Raw genomic sequence first — 20,477 nt, 5'->3', positions numbered from 1 at the left:
GAATACACTTTGGTTTTCAATGGCATATGATGAGATAATGGAGACAATTTATTATATTTCTACTTAGGCATAATGTTTATCCCAGCACCACTGTCAAAATGAAAGGTATCGAACAACCATTTACTTTCAGTGTAAGCTTCGGACAATGTCTGAATGACTTCGGTGCTCTGGCATGTCAACTTTTCTTTGGCTGACATTTTTCTTCAAATGCGTGCACTCCAACAAGGGCACACTTTTCTGAGGTAAACATCAACATGACACAGCCATCTTCTTCACTTTCACTTGATACTGATATAGATAAACTGTTTGAGAATGATTTAGATGACAATCAACTTCGTTCAGCGTTGATTTCCCTTAACTAATGTCGCCACTTGGCCTTGTGGGTAAGCATTGAACGTTACTTCTGGAACGTTAAGGTGGCCATTTTGTCTTTGCACTGTGAAGTACTGGCTTTTTTTCATTGCAAACCATCGCAAAATGATTATCCTTCCCACACCCTTTAAAGAGCTGTCCAATGGCGAAACATATACCTTTGTGTAGAAGCGAAAATCAACATCTAAAACACAACTTAACTTCTTTTTACGTGTGGACATCACCTTCAGTCTTTGCTTTCGCTTACTTTTCACACTCATGACGTAATCATTCTGGGCACCTCTGGCCTCCATGTCAGCGGCTTGTCTTTCGGCACTCTCTTCAGCTCCGACAGCCATTAGCACTCGCTCCAGACTAAGAGTTTCTCCCAGCATTCGTCGTATCAATTAATCTGACAAGCATCCATCAATAACTCTAAGACGTATAGCTTCTTCGTCATTAAATTCACTGAACTTACAGTGTTTGATGAGTGTGAGAAGTCGTTCCACATATTCATCAATGGTAGCACCAACTTTCTGTGCTCTTGACTGAAAATGTATCTCTCGTAATCCACGTTGGGCATTGGATTAAACTTGAGATTCAAAGTTTTTTAATCTGACAGTACGTGATTTCCTAATTAGTTCACAGCATCTTCCTTATGAGTTCTTTTACACCATCACCAGCAAGAGTTTTGAGGTATTTAATAATCTTTTTGTTATCAATCTCTTCAAGTCCATCAATGAAATCATCAAATATCTCTATCCACACAATCCATCTATCGCCAATATTTAGCTTTTTGGTGGTATCTAAGGTGGTGATGGTTTCAGGAAGGCAGCAGCATTATAACCATTTATGGTAGTGGCTGGCATTGAGGGTGGAGCTATTTCAGAGATTGTCTGTTGTCCACTGGGACCTGCATCGTCAGCACCATCTCTGAAGCCCTGCTATGGATAAGCCTCCAGATCGTCCTGGACAGCCTGTGTTACGGTGACCTCCTTCTTGGTCTTCATAGAAGCCCCTTCACGTTCTGAAGACCTCTGGGGTTGTTCTGAGCCACCACCTGGCAGCTTTGGTGATGTTCAAAATCAATCTGAGGGAGGGAAGGAATCCGTGATCCGTTCAGTTCCCTAAACTCAATAATGTCTAATCAAAAGAGAAGGATCACTTGTCCTGCATAACATTGGGTATGCGGGAACGGTTCTTTCAAGTCCCAATAAAAAACCCTCATGCACGTGTTGGATGTTGGTAACGTTGAGCGGTATATCTTTGTTCTCCGCTTTCCCTCACACGTGTTTGCATAATCATAGGGTTTAGTGGTTATGCAACCTCCACCAGGAGAAAATACCCTTTGTTAAAACAGTAGTGACCAGTGATGGTGCTCGTGATACAGTGAAAGTGTATTAAAAGTCTTTAGATTCCAGACCTTGTTAATTTATTCATTTTGGTTTCAAGAGGCAATAAAATTGTTATAGGTGATTTGGAGTTATTATGACTCGTTCACACTAGTCTAATCGTGTAGGTCAACATGTTTCAGCCCTCAGTCGCCGGATGGTCGGGTGGGCTTTCTTCAGGACCAGGGGTGATGTGTATATAAACGTGAGGTATACTCCTAAGAATTACTTAGTGTATCTATATAGAGGAACTTTGTTTGATATGGTTCCTAAAGGTCCCAAGGTACCTTCGAGCGGTTTTATTCAAACCTCATCGGGATTCGAGTGGGTCAGCGGGGCCTGCTGCGGTTCCTCCGTAAATCAACTGGTTCTGACTCTGCCACTCACGGACCCGTGAGTGGCAGAGTCAGAACCAAAACCGCTCGAAGGTACCTTAGGACCTTTAGGAACCATATCAAACAAAGTTCCTCTATATAGATACCCAATGTTATGCAGGACAAGTGATCCTTCTCTTTTGATTAGACAGCTTTGGTGATGTGCCACTTCAGGCATTGGACAGCTCAGTAAGCACAAACCTTGTGCTTCTTCTTGGGCCTCCTCGCCCGGTGCTGATGTCATGAAGCTTAACTTATCGAAGCTCTGGTAAGTGCAATGACAGTATGCTTTCTTGTTAATTGTTTCGTCTGCCAGTGCTTTATGTATTTTATTTGTATTTGACTACTGCAGTCTTTAGCGCTTCTTTTCTGTATCTGTGTGTATCCGCCTTTGACAGTAATGCTCCGTATAACGTAGGACTTTATCTTGAATGGCAGAAACTGTATATTTATGTATGGCCGGACAAGCAGGTTCTTGGCCACCAATGTGTAGATTTCGCTGTATTCAACTGCTTCACAGCAGCTGGAGTTGCGCTTTGACTTTACATGCATTAAGCATCGACGATGGCACAAGTGGCACGGACAAACTGTTTGCTTGGGTCAGGGCAAACTCTCTGGGTGGGCACTGTCGCTCTTCGGGTTACTTATCCCCTATCTTTTCACCAAATGTAGCGTCCTCCCCAGCCTGGGTACCCACCAATGACTATACCACACACAGAGCTTAGTATTACATGTCTTTATTCGTCTGCGTGTGACTGCAAACTCCACATTCTAAATCAGGCTTAATTGCATTCTACTCTAACACTTATATGACAGCTTTACGGAGTCCATCAGTAGCCAAAAAGGCTCCGTCATTACAAACTAGCAAGACACTACCCAATCTTTTTTGTTTCTATTCTTTATCCTGATTAAAATGATCTTAGTCATCCATGTGCATTTGAACTATGTTTTGAAGTTGCAGTAATTCAAAGACAATAGCATATTTTCTTTACACCAATAAGATTCTTATTTCGTGTTTTGTGCATTCAAACTACAAAGGTTTCCTATTCCCTATTCCCAGTACATCTGCCTGCCTGGATGCACTTCTACTGTTACATTGACCTAAAAGCAGTGATTACATTTTTTTTAAATTTAAAGTTTTTCTTGCCGACACATGAAGGCCTTATTTAGGCAGCATGCTTTTTTTCCCTTCTTTTTATTGTTGGCTTATGCTTGCAATAAACAATAAAAAAAATACTCCACACACGGTCCAGACCTATGGACAGTGCTGTAAGCAGATGTAAAAATATAAAATATTTTCTGTTCCCTCCCAAACTATGCATGCTCTGCTTTGCCGTTTTTCCTTTTAATAAACGGATTCTTTTCCCAGGGACCCCGCATAGGTATTTATAGGTTAGGTTGCAGATCTGAAATAACTATCATTTGCGTTGAAAAATGTGATTCGCATGAATAAAGGCGCAGGTGCTTAAATGTCATGGCAGTTGGCCTCTATAGATTATCAAGCACATAATCTGCATTGGCTTCATGCACTAGGCACTGTGTGATCGAGCTCCTGGGTACATGCAAAATAGAATATTCTTAATGGAACGCATAGAATATAATGCAAAGTCGTCTTGCACCAATGACTTACCTAACAATGAATCTTGTATCAGAACTTGGCAAGAAAGTCTTCTGTGGTTATCAACATTTAGAACTCCAACTACATATTCTCAAAAGTAGATGAAACACATGGCATTGACCCAATGGCCCACCTCAAAACACCTTGTTACAAAATATTAAAAATGTTTAATCTCGACACTGTAGTTAGGAAACAATGTTCATTGAGACATCAATCAATCAAGATATTTTGCTTTATTTGCAAATAGTTATAAGATTGAGGATAGCATTGTTCTATGAAAATAATGAAATCGTAATTCTATAGGAAACACGGAGGCTGAATTTTTGTCAAGTCCTGCATCAATTCACTTTCAGAGAGTCCAATTACTCAAACAATCTACAAGTTCAACAAAACGAATTGCTTCTTCAGCAAGAAGTTAAACAAAATGAGATGCCACATAGGCAAAATTAAACAGACATCAATCAACAACCTGTCCCAGATGGCTCCACCAACTAGTGAGCGAGCATCAATTTCATAGCTGACCTCACCAACATCAGGACCCATTGGGTCCCACTATCCTGCTCAACATCAATGCCTCCCTCAAGGAACAAATTGATCCGATCAACAAAAACAACTATACATAACCAGCCTGGGTTTAGACCATGCTGCAGCACAGAGACAGCTACCCTTCAGATACCCAATGTCTTTGTCATCAATGAAAAAAATAACCCTTGACTCCTAGTACTCTTGACCTCTCAGTAGTCATCGCAGAGTTGACCACTGAGCATTGACTATTCACACCTTGGATGGTTTTCTCGTGACACAATCTTACATTACATACATACATATGATAATGATTGATTCATGTCTAGCAATTAAATTTTACACAACCGTATTTATATGATAACTTCCCTACACATATTAAATACTAGCAGCCCGTCCCGACGTTGTCCGGGTATGAAATAGAATGTGTGCAATGGTTGTCACATATGCATCATTAGGTAAGTTGCAGAAAAGGTAAGATTAGTTAGATGGGTGCTTTAAAAATGACCTTGCACGTCGTCTTTTACCTGTTCCGTTTACTTGTGCATATAGGGTAAAGTTAGTTCTCCATTGCTGTGCAACATGGGCGAACGCTTCTGCAGCCAGTGTGAGGCTCCGGCCTTGTGATATGTGCCTCAGCTGACGTGTTTGCCCGCTGTGTTGTCAGTTCCATGACCCACATTGGCATGAACGGCAAACGCACCGCACATTGCCAAAAGCACCGCCCAGTGTTATTGTAACGGTAGTCGCCCCCAGAAGGCTTGGCGCAAGGGGTGGAATCCAACTTGGTTTGAGGCGCGCCCATCGCTGTCTGCAGACGCCCCCAGCCCTACGCACACGGCCACAATGGAGTCCTGTGAACGCTTGTTTTCCTGGATTTCCGCGGCCCATTTTTGCCGATTGCCCGTTGAATACCGCGCACATTGCTGTATGGCCACGCCCCCACATGCCCTCAACGGAGCCCTGTGAACGCTTGTTTTACCGGATTTCCGCGCACCATTTTTTCCGAATGCCGCTTGAATGCCGCGACCATTGCTGTATGGCGACGCCCCCAGCACAACGCACACAATGAAGTACTTTGAAGGCTTTAGTTTATCGCTGTATGCACACGCCCCCAGCAGAACGCCCACGCCCACAAAGGACTAATTTTCCCCTAAGGTTCTTTTACCCTTCTAATGTATATGGTGGCCAGCTGTATAGCCTATGTCCATCTGCTTCAACTGTCCTTTCCAATACTGTATTGGGTGTTGTGATTGGTGCTGTGGTTCCTGAGACTACCCGCCTCAAAGGTTTGGGCTCTCTCTTTATAATATTAGTAAATATATATATATATATATATATATATGGACAAGCTGCTTCGCGTAGAAGATGGCCTTTTTCCAACATTACACTTTCTTCCAAAGTGGAAAGCTTCTCCATTTGGGAAGGAATGCAGACTGTGCACTAACAAACCGGAAACGGGAGCACCTCTATTGTGCACGTGCACTGCACTTTGACTGTAATAGACTGTCGCCAACAAATTCTTTATTGCTTGAGGAAAAAATATCCTGTAAGTGACAGTGAAGATTTATAGAACGAGCTACTGCCCTTCTGGATAGCTCTGATGTGAACAGAACAGAAATATGTTAATTCTCTGACTAAATTGTTTTTTAGCTACTATAAGTGAGGCCAGGGCGGCTGGTTTTATATTTCATGGATGTGTATACTTTGAAGGAACTCTGAAATGTTGTACCCAATGATTTTATTAGATTTTAGTCTGCCTTCAACAAACCTTTAATTTCAAGGTACTATTTAAATGTTGGAACTGTTTCAAATAACTATACAATAAATGTACTTAATGTAATTATTAACAACTATTGGAGACTAGGGGATATTCCTCCTATGAAGCTGTACTACTTGAATTTCAGAACATTTCAGGGGCTCCTTTTGTTCAGTGATCTACAAGGGGTTTTATTCGGCCCAAGAGCTGCCAAAGTCTCAGAGGTAGTTAGCAGGTCGAAAGATGTTTTATCATTATAATGATATTCCATAGACAACTGCATGACATCTTTGGGTGTGTCTCTCTTAGATGTCTGCAGAAGAAGTGACGAAACAGATTCAGCTAAAATAGTGACTCTAAAATAAACGGAAGATAATAAATAACATGCTTTGCTCTGAATTGATAACAATGCTGTTGGTTTGCCTTATTGCCCCTCCCTATACGAGCCTTTTCAATCTTTTTCAATGGACGATCATGGTTGCCGGTAGGAGTTAAAACCATTATAGTTTTAGCTCCACTATTCATCCTGATGGCACAACAGCGATGCACTCGATATGTTTGGCATGACCCCCATCTGCGTCAGTCAGCACTGAAGAATGTATGTAAAAAGGACCCAAGACACAAGTGGCCGGCTTTAGAAACCGGGCTGCATCCTCAGGCATGTCTAGGCCCAACCCCGCACTCCCCCGTAAGAAAGTATCCCGAACAATGGGACATGGGAGGGGGTTGCTAAGAAAAATCACACAGGATGGAAGAAGCAGGTGATGGAACTGATCATCAGCAAAGAGGAAGTCAGGCATGAATTAATTAATTAGATTCTGTTATTGATTAGAAACAAGGTGAATATTTAGGTGCAATTGTAGTTCAATGCCATAATTAGGACGGCATTGTTATCAATATAAAAATATCAATACCACAAAATTGTACCCAAAATTAAGTAAAGCAATTATTAAACAATTACAGGAAGCAAGGGAGTCAGAATTGTACATGAGCTGCAAGGAAGGCGATTCGATGTAAGGCTCTATTTTGGGGATATGTTTTACAAATAAGGACTCTATTAATTTATGGTGGTTCTGTTGGTTGCTCCTACTACTTATCAAAACTACACAATAAATCCGGGGGTCTCTTAAAACGGGACCCTCACTGAGGGAGAACCTCAATGACAACCGGAGTAATACAGCAAAGAATTAAAGAATATGAAGACCCTTGTGAGCAATCGGATTCCCATCACTCACCAAAGTGATCAATATCATCATCTGGGTATCCTTCCTACCATTCACTGTGCCTCTTGATGATAGAGGAATTTCTAGTGGATAATATTATGCACGGGTCATGTAGGAGGAGCAAAAAAATGAGATGGAGCAGGTTCTCAACGCGCCTAGATTTGATGACAGCTAGTGTGTGGGAGTGATGAGTGCAGTGCAATGTGAAAGTGCAATCTAAAAAAGGATATCTACTTAACAAATATGAATTTTACGGATTTGTTTTAGTTTATTTGTTAATGTGCAGGTACTATTCAAAAATATGTTTGTGCCAGATTGCTCCTTTTAGAGTTTGACTTAAGATGGATAGGCAAAGCTAAGGAGTTCTAGGGGCAAGGGGCACTGAGAGAGCAAAGACCCCCTGGATTCCTACCCCCTCCAAATGCCACCATCCCAACACAGTCAGCAAGGGATGCTACTTGAAGGTAGAGCTTAGGCATCTGGTCGAATGGTATGGGAGGAATAATTCTGTTTTCTATGCCTTCATTTCACTTCTGTAATGCAAGTTCTAGATACTAACACTGAAAATCTATAGGATGATTTTGAAGCAGGAACAGGATCCTTAGAGGAACATACAAATCAAGTAATTACTCTTCGTTTGTTGACATTTTGGATACAGAAATATAGGTCAGAGTTCGATTCCATCGGAGAAAGGTATTTTTAGAACCTCTAATCATTAAATAACATGTACAAATTAATATTGAATGTTTTGCAAAAAAAAGCATTATGCAAAGACAAGAACATCATGATATTAATTGTAGAAGTTGACACTGGGTGTGTCACTTGCTATTTGAATAGAATGTGCAAATCTGAATCCCTAAGGAATGCAACTATACACCTGTTATTTGCAATGGGTTTAGACATTTAAAGCTTTATAACTTTAAATCTCATGTTGCCGAGGAAGCCACGCACACACTGAAATGACTACACAAATTCAGATGAAACGAAAAGCATCTTTTCTAAAAAGGACACATCTATAGACTCCAATAAAAAAAGTTTTATAAATCAATGAAATTATTCATCAATGTTAGAGGCAAATGACTCCTCTTTCTATCAGAACACTGCACAGGAACATGCAAATATGAATGTATCTACTAAAGTTAGACCGAGTAAAGTCCCAAGGAGCGTAGTTTCCTGCTCCTGTACCTTTCGCGATGGGAGCAGGAAACTAAACTCCTTGGGACGTCAACTGAAGACCAATACTCTTTTAGAAGCTGTATACACTGGCTTCTTTCCCGTTTATCATAACGGATCTTATTCCAGTTCACCTGTCACAGCTAGTGATTATTTAGATGTATTGCGACTCACGGATTCGTATTGGAATTGCTGCACACCTTTGAACCTTCAAATTGGAGAAGTCAAGGGTACTTTTGTTGATTCTTCTGCATACAGATATTAACTTAAGCCTTGAAAAAGTTGTTTAACGACGAAACACGTGTCGGCTGTTTATTTTCTACAACTAAGTGTCAACATTTCTGGAAACTGATCCACCTATGATCATGATTATGTTATATTGAGTGTCTCATCCACTGCTCATTCTGAAATTAAATACATTACTGACTGTTGAAATCAGTTGTATATTTTTGTTGTGCTGTGCTCTGTTGTTCGCATTTCTATAATTATTGTGTATGGAGGAATTTTTTCTCTATGTACCGAGTAATACTGTGGATGGCACAGTGTTTACATTGAGCACACCAGAGGACGTATTGCGATACACATGTGCAAACTAAACAGAGGTGCTGACTGTTTCTCTGAAACCACTGCCATCATTTTGTTTATTACGTTATTTGGGCACCTGCTTGCACCCTACTCCAGTTTAGAGATTCAGACTTTAAGTGGAAAACAGTCATCCATCTGATCATCACAAATACGCTGCACCACAATACCTGCTCCTCAGACTGCACTCACGTTACTCCACACCCAAGAGGATTCACAATAGTCTCTTTAATCAATCACCTCGCCCTGTCAGCCTACCTTCTCCACCCTTGGTCTCTCTACCTCAGTTTTCCTGTATCCTCCACTGCCCCCCCAACCTATTTCAGAGGCCATCACCGTCTTCTCGAATACTCTGTCACTGAACAATCATTTCGCATGGCGACTGTTTTTATTTTCCTCTGTTGTTACTGTAACATTAATAAGAAGCATTTTTTTTATTTGTATATAGTCAACGGATAATGATGAAGATAGCTTTAGAAACTGTTCTCCAGCTGCACACACATCCATACTTCCAACAGTCAGGAAGTTAACAATCATATTTACTCAGTTATCACATAACAAGCATGGCCCCTGAGAAAAAGTACATAATACATCATCAGTAATAATCTACAGTTGGGATAAAGGCAGCTAAAAAAATTCAGGGACAGTAAACAGGCATTCAGCAGCAACACTTTTCAAATAATAACATTTTCGACAAACTATATACCACCTTTGATATGATTTAACCTCCAATAAGATTTTGTCTGACGTCAATCCACAATTACATGTTTATTTCAGGAAACCTTCTGCTTATTCACATGACAGAAATGTATGAGAGAACCTGACCACTTTGTTTAGGGACTGCTGATTTCCCCCAACATATTTTGCTTGTAGCAATCTCTCTGTGGCTGAATGATGGATCCAATATATTTCCCTTGTAGTAACGCACGATGTCAAGTAACTGCTAGGATTGTGTCAGCGTGTCCTGTGGGCCAGGAGTCATGACTTTCAATAACGTTTAATGTGTAAGGCTGGTTGCATTGCCCAGTGGCAGAGTGTGCGTTTTATTGAGAAATGTTATCAGAATATTTAGTTGCAGGATTTCTAAATCAATATGTGTTCCTTGAAGCTAATTTAATCATGTCTTGTATTGAGAAGCTTCAGTTTTCTAAATTACAATGGATCGCCAGATGCGGGTTGTCACCAGCAACAAGAGTGACCTGAAAAGCACCCTCTTCTAGGGCATGTACTGTATCAATCATCACACACTTTTCTTTGATCATCACAGTTTAAATATTCTGACAAAGGTTAAAAACCAATGGTGAGCCAGTAAAGAGCTAAAAGAATAATGTACCGTTCGTATCTCTTTCTCAAGTTGAATTCTATGTAGTTTTTATAGTAAACTTTGTTACTCAATTTCCATGACAAATCATAAAAGCATTAGAAACATTTTCATCCTCAACTACTCATTTCATACTTTGTCCCACGTCGAGAGCTTCAAATGATTGCATCCATCACATCTCATTTAGTGACAAAATGTCATCTTAAATTGAAACATTCAATACCGCTACCGAGGACGGCTTTTCAACACAATTCCTGCTCTTTCCTGTCTCTACCCTGTCCCCTTTTTCATTAACTAATGCAAATTAAAATACCTCCAAGAAACTCACCGTGACGAAGTCCAATGAGGCCTGGTAGTAGTTCTCACTACTATATGAAGTGAAACCTTTCCTCACAGAAAGAAACTTCAGTACTTCTGTTCAAACCCTGTACTCTAGTGTCTGGATTGTAGCAGTGCTCTATTCCACTGCCTACCAGACTCTATCCGGCCCATTAAGGAAGTCTAACTTTCCACAGCTACGTTCATCAATTACTAAAGGCCACACCATCCTCACCCTGATGGAACTTTACTGGCACCAACTTCCAGTCCGCATTATCTTCAAAACCAGTGGCATCAATCTACAAACTCAGCACGACCAGCACCCCACCTATCTGGATACCAAGTTCACCATCTCAGGTGGCTTTCCGAACACCTACAGCCAGGACACCTTCAGAATTGAGAGGAAGAAATGGAAAAAAATGTTTTTGTTTTTAAAAACCCACAAGGAAGCAGACCTATCCATTGATACACCCATGATCTGGAACAGCATCTACGTATCAATCAGGACCACCCAAACCACAGATACAGTTTACAAAAGAACTGAACACACATGTGCTTAAAAAGCACTACATAGCAGCAGTACACTACTTAGCTCAGAATCCAGCTGCCCTTTCCAATCAGTGATTGGCTGTAGCTTTGCCTTTGAGCCTCTAAAACACAGTACTGCATTTCACCTAGGTTCAAGTTATACATATGCCACATACACGTAGACCCCTTATTTTTCATAAAAAAATACGTTGAAGTCTTTGGGCCTAATTACGAGTTTGGCGGTCCATAGGACCCGTGGTGGCAGTCCAACCACCGCCAGCCACACTGTGGGAACGGCCACAGTATTACGACTGCGTCGATCAGATGGCCACTGGACCAAGGCCCTGCCAGGATCAAGGATTCCACTGGGCTGGTGGTCGTTCACCAGCAGGAATATGCTGAAGGTGCCCCAGCCGGCACCACCAAGCATATTCCAGGTTGCCATTTCACCGTCCTTTTCACAGCAGCGAACCTGCCATGAAAAGGTTGGCGGAGTGACAACCTAGGGCCCCCTGCTGGATGTGGGCCTGTGGGCGCATGCGGGTGTGGGCACATGTGGTGCCCCCCTGGTTTACACCCCCCTTCGTGCACAGTGTGGCATATGTGCCACACCGTGCATGAAGGTGCAGGCAGCGCTCTGACTGCGGTGGTCTGCATGATGGGCTCTTCTATGATTCGAGCAGACCGTCACGGTCACACCGCAGCAGGACCACCCACCACACCAGGATTATCCTCTATCAAATTTTCGGTTTTGCTTGCTACTGACTCACAAACCAAAAAATGATAAAAGAGTGTCCATCATCAGCTTGTCAGACCCTATAACAGGGAGCCTTTTTTAAATACAGTCTCTTGCCTGCCTATGAGGGATGTTAAGGGTAAGAAAGAGAACGAAGTTGCCACCGGCACCATATGGATTGGTTAAGATGATATTATGTTACCACCATTGGAATAAAAATGGCTTTGTCCTATGTTGGCACAGAAATGTCCCCTGATTGATATAGGAGTGTGCTCCATGCCCTCGTATCTAAACTTCTTGTACCTGTGACCTCATTTTAGATTTTTCTAATCTTGTGTGGGGCCAATTTAGGCACCACTCCTGCACGCTGACATCAGTTGCTTTCGAGACTCTCTGTGCCTCCAGATGCAGAGTCCCAAAAGCAATTCCGTAGACAGTGTGCAGATTCAAAGACTTGGGATCTTATTAACCTGTTCTCCTCGTGCGTCGGGCAACAGCCGCACCGTGGAGGATTCTACGCCGCGCGTAACGGGTTTAAGGTAGAGTCCAAACACAGAACAGGAAGGGTGAGAGGGTCGGTGAGGAATCGGTGACTACATAGATTCTCTACCAGAAAGAGCATTACTGAAGCTAAGTAACTTGTTCTTCTGATAGAGACTTCATGCCGCAGATTCCTCACCTTTTCAATATATACCATACTGGTACCTAATAGGGGCTGTGGATAGACTAAAACCATAAAGTTTGGCAACACTGAGCGCGCAAAATGCCCTTCTCAGCAGACCAGGATGTCATAACAACGGTGCTTCGTGAAAGTAAAGAGGGACGCCCTCATAGCTGCCTGACATATGTCTAGGACAGGGAATGTGCATACTAAATCAGTGGCAGCCGCTTTGGCCCTTGTGGAATGGGCAAAAAGTCATTCTGGAGGCTGCTTCTTCACCAATGTGGTAGCAGATCTTAATATAGAGCACCATCCAGCATGAGATGGTACTTTCTGCGCAGCCTTTCCTTTTTATGCTCCGGCAAACATCACAAAGAAGTGATCGTCCACCCGGTGGTCTTTTAGTGCGATGTAAAAGCGAAGTGCATTTTTAGAGTACAAGCAATTGAGCCTCTCCTCCTCCTTAGAGGGGTGAAGTGGAGCACAGAACACCAGCAGGGTGATGGTTTAGATGGCGTGGAACGACAGCCCAACTTTAGGGAGAAAGGCTGTCTGAGTACGCAGAACCAGTTTGCCGGCGAAGATGGTGGTGTACGGTGGGTGAACACACAGAACCAGGAGCTCACTCACACGCCATGCTGAAGTGATGGCAGCAAGGAGCACTGTTTTGATGGTTAGGAGCCCTAAAGGTCAACATCACAAAAAGAGAAGGGAGAAACATGTGTTGCTGCCCTTTCAAAAAACTAATTGAAGAGGCAAGCAAATGAAGGCCAAGAGGGCAGGAGGATAACATATAACAGTTGCCACAGCAAGGCATTGCCAGGCGAGAGACAGCACAAATAGTAAGACATTGGACAACTTTGCATGTAGGGAATCAATCTTGTGAGTCCTACACCAAACCACAAACTTATCCCAACGACAGGTGTGTTAAGTTCTTGTTGAGAGATGTCTGGCTGCTAAGACGACATCAACCACCTCTGGAGCAAGGTCAAAGGTTGTCTGATGTCGCCTCTTAATTTCCACAAATGAAGGTGGATGTTGCGAAGACCAGATGTGAACCAGACCATTCTGCTGTGACAGAAGATCCTCCCCGAAGGGCAGCCTGATCGGAGGACACTTGATCAAGCCCAGGAGTTCTGGATACCATACTCTCGGTGTCCAGTCCAGAGGCACAAGAATGACTTGGAATCCGTTCGTCCTGATCTTGAGGAACTTGGGGCAGGAATGGCATCAGCGGGAAGGCATTTAGGAACCCCAGGATCCAAATGAGACAGAACGCGTCTCTGAGCAAAGGACGTCTTGGAAACTCCAAAGTGCAAAAGAGCTGACATTACAGTAGTGGCAAACAGATTTAGTCAAGGTTCTCCCCATTCGTAGGAAGGGACCTAGCAATACCTCCAGGTTTAGCTGCAATTTGTGATCCGCTACACGCCAGCGGCTAAACTGTTCTGCCCTAGCATTCAACAATCCTGCCAGGTGGTTCACTACCAGAAGAATTCCTGGATGGCCAGGTTATTTCCAGAGGCGCAAGGCCTCCTGGCAAAGGGCCATTGATCCCATCCACCCTGTTTGCTGTAGTACCACATGGTGGTGATGGGCTCCTTGAGCACCTGTACCAGTCTCCCTTTGATGGACAGAAGGAAGGTTTTCAGAAACAAGTGGATAGCCCTCAGCTCCAAAAGGTTGAGACCAGTGCACTCTGATTGTCATCTCTACCAGATGGACACCCCAACCCGGAAGTGATGAATCGGTCACGACTAGTAGCTCTGTATGGGGAAATGAGTGTGTCTTCTGCTGACCCAATTGTGGTCCAGTAACCACCATGGCAGATCTTACGCATTTTCCTCCGAATTCTGGATGTAGTCAGAAAGGTCCCATTGATGTGGGGCCTACTGAAACTTCTGACCCCACTGCAGAGCTTGCATATGCCACCTGGTGAGCTCAACCAGCAAGATGCAGGAGGCCATAAGTCCCAGCAGCCTCAGAGTTGACCTTAATGAAAGTCAGGCCCAAGACTGAAAGCTTGGGATCATAGCCTGAATATCCTGAACTCTCTTCCTGGGGATAGGCACGAAACTGAACCGTGCTGGGACGCCCCTTCGCTGGGGCAGCTGTGCGCTTTAGAAAACTTTTAATATAACATAACCTAACATGAAGGGGAGAATCTGAGAATGAGTCATGTGTGACTTTGGCACGTTTAACATAAACCCCAAAGATGACGGGAGGTTTGCTGAAGTCTGAAGCTGGTTGACGACTGTGTGTGTGAGCCCACCTTCAAGAGCCAGTCACTGAAGTAGGGGAAGACTGGCTCCCTTGACCTCCTAAGTAGTGCTGCCACCACTGCCATTACTATTGTGAACACTCGACGGGTGATGGAATTTCAAAGGGAGGCACAGCGAAATGGAAATGCTCCTCTTCCACTATGAACAGTTGGTAGCGCCGATGGGCGGGCAGGACAGAAATATGGAAATAGGTGTCCTGCAGATTCAATGCCACTATCCAGTCTCCAGGGTCTAGGGAGGAGAAGACCTGGCCAGGGAAAGGATCTTGAATTTCTCTTTCCAGAGGAAGAGATTGAGAAGGTGCAGATCTAAAATGGGTCAAAGACCTTCATCCATGTTCGACACCAGAAAGTAGCAAGAGTAGCAACCACGCCCTACTTCTGGCAATGGCACCTCTCCACAGCCCCTTTGGCCAATAAGGGTAGCACTTCCTGCTGCAAATAGAGAGATGTTCCATCGTCAGTCGTTGGGTAGATGGCGCAATATGTGGTGTTGACCAAAGGATGAGCAAGGCGTACCCTTCACGGACAATTTGAAGGGCCCACCTGTCTGATGTGATTGCTTGCCAACCAGGATAGAATCAGTAGATTCTGCCTCCCACAGGGTGGCAACTACCCTGTGAGGTACAGTAAAGATGTTTGGTAGGTAGGGCTGCGGGAAGTGTGGTGGACTGGGTGGTATGCTGACCTTGGCCGTAGAGGGGGTAGGTACCACAGCCTCTCCGACGAACCTCGTGGTTTCCTGTTGGGGTGGGATAGGGTGATGGTACGGAATGCCGTGACCTAAGCCATGAACAGACAAGATTAACTGCTGCTGGTGAGGATGGGCAGAGAGGACGAGGGAGCAAGCTGTGCCCCAATGCTCCTTGAAGCGCTCAAGGGTAGAGTTAGCCTTGTACCTAAACTAGGGCGTCCCATCAAACGGCATGTACATCAGTGAGGACTGGACATCACCCAAGAACCCAGTGGTTCAAAGCCGCGCATGGAGGCGAATCACAACATTTGTGCCTATGGCCCACCCAACAGAGTTGGTGGTGTTGAAGCCAGAATGAATCGTGAACTTGGCCACATCATACCATCCTGAATTGCCTGTGAGAGGACAGGATGAGGGTCTTCCGGAACTCTGGGGAGAACTCTGCGGAACCACTGAGCCTCAAAGGGTGTGGATATAGTTGCCTAGCAGGCAGGAGGCATTAATTGATCTGAGGGTCAAGCTGGTTGAGGAGAATAACCTCTTCCCAAACGTCTCCAATGTCTTAGATTCCCTATCAAGGGGAAGGTTTGGGAAACTGTCTGGCTAGTCTAGCTAGTGGAACCTTGCACCACAAGACTCTCTAGAGAGGGGCGCTGGGACAAAAAGACCAGGTCGCCTGGAGCAGGAAGTTGGTGCCTGGCAATCTGAGAGTTCACTGGAGGACCGGTACAAGGCTTAGCCCAAGTCCTGAGAAGAGTATCTGTCAAGGCCCCACTAAATGGGAGAAGAAGCTCAGACGCAGCCTCACCAGGCTGCAGGACATCGGTCAGTAAAATGCTTTTCACCTCCGCGGTGGTCTGCGGCAGGGACGGTGTCAGTACTGGAACGAAGGGCAAAAGTGGCGCAGAGGGTGAATCCGCCGTGGTAATCCAGCAGGAGGGCCTCTCGGCTGTGTGGGGCCTGTAGGCATGCTAGAGGGCGCCCACAAAGATCCAAAGGGCTGGAGTATAGCTGTGCAGAACTTTTTGAGTTGGCGCAACATGGCTGAAGGTCCCGGAAATTAGGGTTATGCTGGATCCAGTTGCGGAATCCGTTCCCAAGTCAGTTTGCTTTGAGAATGGGAACAGGACCTCTGGTGGCACCCCCGCGCTTCATCAGGTGAGCGGGAATGGTGAAAAGGAGCAGAACTCCATTTTAACTTCTTATGCTTCTAGTGCTTACTTGAAGATTTGGAGCACGGTGAAGACCAGCCTCTAGAGTGGCTCCGTAGGCTCTGGGAATGGGAGTGGGTACGAAATCCAGCCTTGGACTGGAAGCAGTCTTGGCCTGAGCCCAATACTGTGTCTTCTTGTGTATGGCTATGTAAAGTTTCACTTTAAGTTCCCTGATGGACTTTGAGTTCATCTACGCACAGTCTGCACAGGTCTTGAAGTCATGGCTGGATCCCAGACACCCCAAGCACACCTGGTGAGGATCAATCACAGACATCTGTTTGCAACAGTCCCTACAGGGTTTAAAACCTGTCGTTTTAGGGGGTGACATCCTTTGCAAGTTGCAGGTAAAGGATCTCTGAGAGACAAACTCAAAATCAGCGTCTGGTGGCATGGAAAGAAAGGAACCGACATTAGAGCGTTGGAGAGGCTCCTATGTCATCTCCAGAGCGAAGAGGCATTAGTGCGGAGCCACAAGGGGCCACCTTCTGTGGGCAAAGGGCCTATGGAAAGGTTTCTAGATCCAATGTGATGTTTGGGGAACCTGCAGCTAGAAGTCTCTATCAGAATGTGTGTTTATATTTCCATTTGATTAAAGTTCGGACGATGAACCCGCAATACTGAATGTTGACATCTCTGTGTTGCAGATATACACGTGTGCTAGTATTGATAGTGTACTTTGTACATGTCCCTTTTGAAAACCCACAGTCTGGACCACAGTAAAAGATTGAGGAAAGGTTGCTTTCCCCAGACAACATATGTGCATTGCTGGAATCAGCACCTGGAGCTGTGTGCCTGTGCTGTAGGCCATACTTATGCTGGGATACGTGCCAGCTGGTGGCCCTTGTGCTGCACAACTGGACTGGGGACTTCATCACTACCAAAGTTTGGCGTTGGCTCAGGATCAATCCCAAATATCAAGAGACCCGAGAGGTGCATGAGCTGTACCCATAGGCAGTAGTTGGAACTCTGACCTGGGAGGGGGGAATCCACAGAAAAGTGGGGTACCCATGATGGATAGGTGGTAGAGTAGCAAAGATAGTCCGAAAAGGCTCCTAGAAGCATAAAGACTAACTAATGTAACCCGGGTATCCTTGAATTATAGTATGTCTAGTTCTGTGTTTTCTGGGTAATAAAGTTATTGTCTTTTATACAAAAGGAGGCACTAGGCTGGACATTGATCCTACTCAGTTGCTGGGTGGTGTTGAGTATTGATCCTGGGCACCTCTACACTAACCACCCTGAGAAACCCCTGACTGCTCACCCTCTCTCTCTCACTGACAGTAAAGTGTGGTAAGGGAATGACTTTGCAAAGTTTAAAGAGCCATTGTGGGACAGGTCCCAGGACAGCACTGGTAAGAGGCTTCAACCCCACAAGGTTCTGGTCCTGTAGCCCCTGCCTTCCCAGTGGCCTACTGAATGGGATCCAGACCCCCGTGAGGGAGGTGGTTTAGGAGCTGGACGGTGTTCTTGGACCTGCAGAATGTGGAAAGTGGAAAACAAAAAATTGAGGTCAGAACTCAGGGGCGGCTGTTTTATGAGACTCCACTCTATCACTTCTGGGACAGTGGGGAGCCACACAGAGCCACATAGCGCGCAGGAGGACTGCTAAGCAAAGTGGCCGTATCCAGTCTGGTGAGTATTCTAATGTGAGGAATCTGTGGCAAGAAGTGTCCGTCCATCAGGAGCTAATTTTCTGTTCCCAGGTCTTCCATAGAATGCAAGACATGCAGAACCAGGCTGGGAAAATCAACAATGGCGCGTACGCGCTGGAGAAAACTCCCCTTATGCAGGGATGCTTTTTTAATTATCAAAAACAAACCCCCAGCTTGGAGTATTGTTTCTGAAAAAAAAAATGTTGACTAAGCCACAAGAACATGGTGGCAGACCCGGCCTTTAGTTTGCAGAAAGTTCTTCCACAACACCGCTGGTAGCAGTTTCAGGAAACTGATTCCGAAAGACACAGCAAATATCTTTACGCATGTCAGGCGGTTCTTGACTGGACCATCTTCCAGGGTCTAAATAACACCATTTTCCCTTTGAAACCAGTGAGCAGCAATTCAAAACAGTTGTAACTGACTCACCCTCCTGGTTCCGAGTTACCATCAGAAAGACACAGTGTTTAGGTTAAAGTACATCTTATCACAACCAAGGAAAGCCACGCACGGTGAAGCTCTAAGCCCAGTCAAAACTAAATGAGGTACAAGTAAGCTATGACATACATTACTGAGAGAAAACGTTGACCAACTCTTTCAGAAATTAAAACTACTAGAATCTCACAGTAAATCTGCACCCTACTTTTTTTAAACTAAGAAGCCATAATCATGTAACCTCACACTGTTGTGACATGCAAAACATCCCTCATGAGTTGCAAAGAAAAACCTTGGCTGACAACAAAAAAAGTTCTAGGTGGAGCTAGATGTCTTTGAACGCACAACGACCAGAACATCCAACATTTACTGTTATACAAATGTCTTGTAATCTTCTCTGAAAAGAAGGATTTTTCCTGGAAGTCCGAGGTTTGCTGCGAGACCTGGGCCTTTTATGTTTTTCCCCGTGCAAGTCCCAGTAAATTCTCCAGTAGGAGACACAGTGCTTTAAGTGAAGGGAACTAGCCCATTTACCACACAGTAGGACACCTTAACATTCAGAAAGCAAACTTGTCCAAGACATCAAGTTTAGTACATGATAGCACTAGGTCTTAAAATTCAGCGGAAGGCAAGTTTCACATTTCCATATGCCACGCTAAATCCCAAATTACCACATAATGATTGATTGGAATGAGATTTTAAATAGTGCCTTTATGCATTTGCTACAAATTCTAAAAAAACAAAAGGCCTGTTTAACAGTCTTAAAAAAAAGCAAAATATATGCGTGACTTTTAAGATCATTGGACATTGCTCCAAGAGGGTTACAAAATCCTGAAATGTGGAAAATGGAACAAAATTGATTGGACCATGTGCTAAATTCTTCAGTCAGTGTTGGGCAATATCGGTGCAACACACTGGGGTATAGGTTCCCTCCTCCCTACTCCCTTAATCCTATTTCCCCAATACCCTCCTCAGTACAATGTGAAAAGTCAGTTTAAAAAAATTTCCAGGCAGTAGTTTCAATTAGAAATAAAGCCAAGTACTCATATTCTAAGGCTATTCGTTCACGTTAAATTGAAGACCTGGCTGTCCAGAGGATCATTGTAAACACAAGACAGTGCTTATTAAAGGGAAAAACAGATTTCTATAAATATTAATCGTTTGTTTTGCAATGGCTATTTTGCATATAAATAATGACACGAGTGAAAAGCAATATTTACTTTAATTTCAACTGCAGCCGATCCAATCAGAAGCAAGGAATCGCCATCCCAGACATCAATCTGAAGAGTATGAATAGCAAGGTAGCGTATAAACCACCGCTGTTCTCCAGGTTTTAGAAACGCAGGTTCCACCATATACTTCAGTTGGTATCCAGGAAGTCCTAGAATTGAATGAAGTTTACACATAATGAAAACATTTTATGTAGAAATGCTTGATATTACCTTCTACTGATTTAATTACCATATTTTGGAGAGTATAAGAAAACAGAGTTTTAGTGATGATACCATTTGAAGAACGATTTATTTTTTTTTATTTTTTTTTATTTTTTTTTTTAAAAACCTTTATTTGAGCAAGCAGAAATGTACAAGGATGGGCCTACAACCACACGGGCCAGCCGCTAAAAAGGAGGAGAGACATATCACA

At 43.8% G+C, this 20,477-nt stretch overlaps 1 protein-coding gene across 2 annotated transcripts in view; it reads right to left on the bottom strand.

The window, feature by feature from the left end:
- Positions 1-20,477, bottom strand: part of NPHP4 (nephrocystin 4) — a 941,192-nt gene that overhangs the window by 328,516 nt on the left and 592,199 nt on the right. For both annotated transcript variants that reach the window (XM_078642627.1, XM_078642628.1), the window contains exon 17: positions 20,054-20,214. In XM_078642627.1, the coding sequence (XP_078498753.1) occupies positions 20,054-20,214 (161 nt within the window). The remainder of the gene's footprint in view (positions 1-20,053; positions 20,215-20,477) is intronic.

Source organism: Lissotriton helveticus, chromosome 5_1 (genome assembly GCF_964261635.1).
Source record: "Lissotriton helveticus chromosome 5_1, aLisHel1.1, whole genome shotgun sequence".
NCBI lineage: Eukaryota > Metazoa > Chordata > Amphibia > Caudata > Salamandridae > Lissotriton > Lissotriton helveticus.
Note: the sequence above shows the minus strand (reverse complement) of the source record. Positions and strands in the feature narration are given on the sequence as shown.